Source organism: Cariama cristata, unplaced genomic scaffold (assembly GCF_000690535.1).
Source record: "Cariama cristata isolate BGI_N322 unplaced genomic scaffold, ASM69053v1 scaffold11390, whole genome shotgun sequence".
NCBI classification, from domain to species: Eukaryota; Metazoa; Chordata; class Aves; order Cariamiformes; family Cariamidae; genus Cariama; species Cariama cristata.
In genome coordinates, this window is record NW_009594085.1 from 2,878 (window position 1) to 6,141 (window position 3,264).

Genomic DNA, 3,264 nt, shown 5'->3' on the forward strand with positions numbered 1-3,264 from the left:
TGCTGCATGATGCTGTGTCGATTCCTCTTCAGAGGGATCTCATCTTTAGGTATGGCAATTAGGATAGCACATTAAACGTTGCATTTCGTCAAAATAAATACAAATAAGTTAAAAACAAATTATGGAAGAAAATTATTTTCCCGTTGATATTGCTTGGATAAAAGCTTAGCAATGAAGCTTGTGGCAATATCTAGATTATACATGAATGGCAGGTCCATTTATTTCAGTAGTACTCCCTAAGCAAGGAAAAAACAGCTATGAACATGGCTGTAATTTTGGAGAAAGATAGTAGTGATCTTCTTTCAAACTTTGTTAGGAAGCCATTTTCCTATGGAAAAAAAACCATGCACAGTTAGGGACAGATTAAAAATAACATGTAGGAAAAACACACTACACTGCTAGTATCAGATTAACAGAGTGCTACACCATTGTGCACAGAGGGACAGGTTTTCAGAGCTCTACCTCCAAAAGATGAATAGAGCTTTAAAAACAGTAGCTGAAAATAGCTGCACTTGCTGAATGTTTGTTTTATCTGCAAGTCAAGACTGTGCCCTCCCTGTGTAAATAGAAAATGAACGTGAACTGTATCATCTGAGCCCACATCTTCAAGGAAGATACAAGTACTATGTTCTGATGTAGTAATACACTTATAAATATCTTCCTTTAAGCCTCCTTGTTCTACTATGATGAACCACGCATTATGACAGAAGGTTGCCAGGAGTTGATACTTCTCTTAGATAAAATTGACTTTATTTGAAAGAGTTGGAGAGATAAGCCTTTACAATAAATCTAATGCATCAAGGGTCCATGACTCACTATCACCTTTTTTTTACTGCTACCAGACAGACAAGGATCAAAACAAGCAAAAAGAAAAAAGGAAAAGCAAGACACTAGGAAACAAATGAGGGAAAAAATTAATAGCAAATAGGAAATATAAGAGAAGTGGGATGAGAGAGGGGTGGAAAGAGAAAGTAACATTTACATATAGGTAAAGGAAAAAAGTACCAGGGAAATAACTGACACAGATGTCATTGATTCTCAGCTTCCCCTAACTGCAAAAGAAAAAAGTATTGGCATAATGGAACTCTGCAAAGCAAAAGGGACCTCCCCTCCACTGGTAGAAGGGAATTTCAGCAGCTTGGCAAAAAAAATCCACGTATTGATAAATGCTTTTCTCAGCATTGACCATTGATAGATGGAAGTTCTAGGATTATCTCAGTCCAGACAGAAAAGATTTAACCCCCACTGCACTTAACCTGTAAATTTGTTTAAGTAAAACTGATTTGGGGGATTAAATAATGACTTTGTTGAAATCCACAGCAAAAGTACTGACTTCAGCTGTGAGGATCACAGCTGTGTGTTCTTCCCTTACCTTGAACTTCAGTATTTCTGGACCATGTCCTCTAAGGAAGCAAAATTGCTGCACCAACCTTAGGATGCCACTTAATTTTACATTCAATAATGAGAAATTTCATGGCATGGATAGTTTAACCTGTTTTTAGCAGGAGGCTGGACCAGATGATTTCCTAAGGTCCCTCTCAACCTGAATTATCATATGATCCTATGATTCAAGACTAACTCTAGAGTTTCAACTGTTACAGGTACAGAAAGTGCCTTTTAAAAACGAAGTTGTCTTTTAGCATTGTTCTGTTTAAAGCGGAAGCAAAGCTTTCACTGTAAGTCTCAAGGAGACATTCCAGACATCAAATACTAAACCACCAAATAAAACCCTGAATAAAATGTTTTTGACAGTGTCCGTAACAATAGTTTCCCTTAAATAAACAAAACCTCCTAATCTAGACCTTATTGAAAAACTAGAAACTTACCCAGCCACCGTTTGCATCTATCCATTCGGCTTTGTTGTTTATTATGTACTCTGTGATGAAATAAGAAATCTGCTCCTTCTCCTCTCCAGTGAGCTGAACTCCATGCTCCTGAAGCTTCTTAGTGAGAAGACCTCCGAATGTAAATATGGTCATAATTCGTCCCCAGTTAGTATTTCCATCAGCAAATTTTTCTTCCATGACACCATTGAAAATTCTCTTGGCAACAGCTACAGAAGTAATATCAATCCTGTCCAAGAACGGTCCGAGAGCCTCCTCGGTTTGAGCTTGCAGTGAAGATGCAATGTTTCGCAAGACATGAGCAACCCTGGTTTGGGCTGGTCCAAGATGTGATTCCTGAAGCACATATTGCAGATAATCTTGAGCTAGGTAATAAACATAATAGAACTCAGCAGTTCCCATTTAGAACAAAATGCAGAGAGCAGTGCACCGCTCTTAATCAGGGTCAGTAATGATCAGCCCCAGGACATGCACACAGCTTTGTATCGTCTGGTTTTGATGGAATTTTTTTGCTTTTACCACAGAAGTTCCTGTAAAAACCTAGTGACTTGATGTGTGTGGGTTGTGGAATATGTCATAGCGGAAATGAAAGAAAAAGTGGCTGCTCAAGGGGAGAAAACATGTCGTCTTGAGTGATTTATTATTTCTCTAAATAGTATGATTCCACAACTAAAATCTATCAGCATTTACCACATTCTTTAGCAGTATAAACTGGCATTTCCTAGGGACTTTTGCTATATAACACTAACAAAGGTTTGGCATTTGGCTTACAAAATGCTACAAAAAAGGCTAGCAAAGGTTAGGCATTTGGCTTGAAAAAACATGCCTAAAAACGCTATAGGAGAGTGCAGCCCCTCCCCTCTTCCCCCACTCCAGTCCCTGCATTGCTAGGGGTAAAGGCTGCAATCTGTATTGCAGTTTAATGTTTCTTTTTCTGGTTCACAACTTTTTGAAGAAACTGGTAGACATTTCCAATGGAGTGGAAGAATCGATAGACTTTCTTCATCACTCAGGGAGCTTTACATAACTGCAAAAAGTGGGAACACCACAGTGGTACAAGTATGGATGGAAAAGGGGGAAAGCCAGCTTTATAGCATTATCCTCTGTCCAGACTTTCCCACACTCTCCCTGTGAGTGCTCTTCAAGGTCCTTCTTTGAAGATTTGAATGGGTAGCTTCAAAGATTTCTTTTCCCCACGGGGAGTTCTGCTGTAAAAGACATTATTGGTATAAAAGACAATGCTAATGCAGTCAGCATGTCAGAACATGGGATGGAAAATATGGGGCCAAGCTAGTGATGTGTGATACCATCTGAATCTTTCATGAAGGTAATAAAGAAGTATCATGGTATCTACAACAAGTGCTCATGGATTCAAATTTTTGGTCAAACAGTTATTTTTTGGAAGAAGGCACATGCATGT

At 38.7% G+C, this 3,264-nt stretch overlaps 1 protein-coding gene across 1 annotated transcript; it reads right to left on the reverse strand.

The window, feature by feature from the left end:
- Positions 1 to 223: 223 nt before the first annotated feature.
- BCL2A1 (BCL2-related protein A1) lies at positions 224 to 2,268 on the reverse strand. Its single transcript, XM_009696658.1, has 2 exons — positions 1,827 to 2,268; positions 224 to 328 (listed from the first exon to the last, which is right to left on the reverse strand). The coding sequence occupies exons 1-2, from the start codon at positions 2,244 to 2,246 to the stop codon at positions 224 to 226; spliced, it is 525 nt and encodes a 174-aa protein (XP_009694960.1). The 5' UTR covers positions 2,247 to 2,268.
- Between the last annotated feature and the right edge of the window lie 996 nt (positions 2,269 to 3,264).

Excerpts from the sequence above, each read along its gene's own strand:
- BCL2A1 (XM_009696658.1), bottom strand. The coding sequence starts at position 2,246 with ATGGGAACTGCTGAGTTCTATTATGTTTATTACCTAGCTCAAGATTAT. Across the intron at positions 329-1,826 it reads TAGATGCAAACGGTGGCTGG|GAAAATGGCTTCCTAACAAA; the intron begins GTAAGTTTCTAG and ends TTTTTTCCATAG.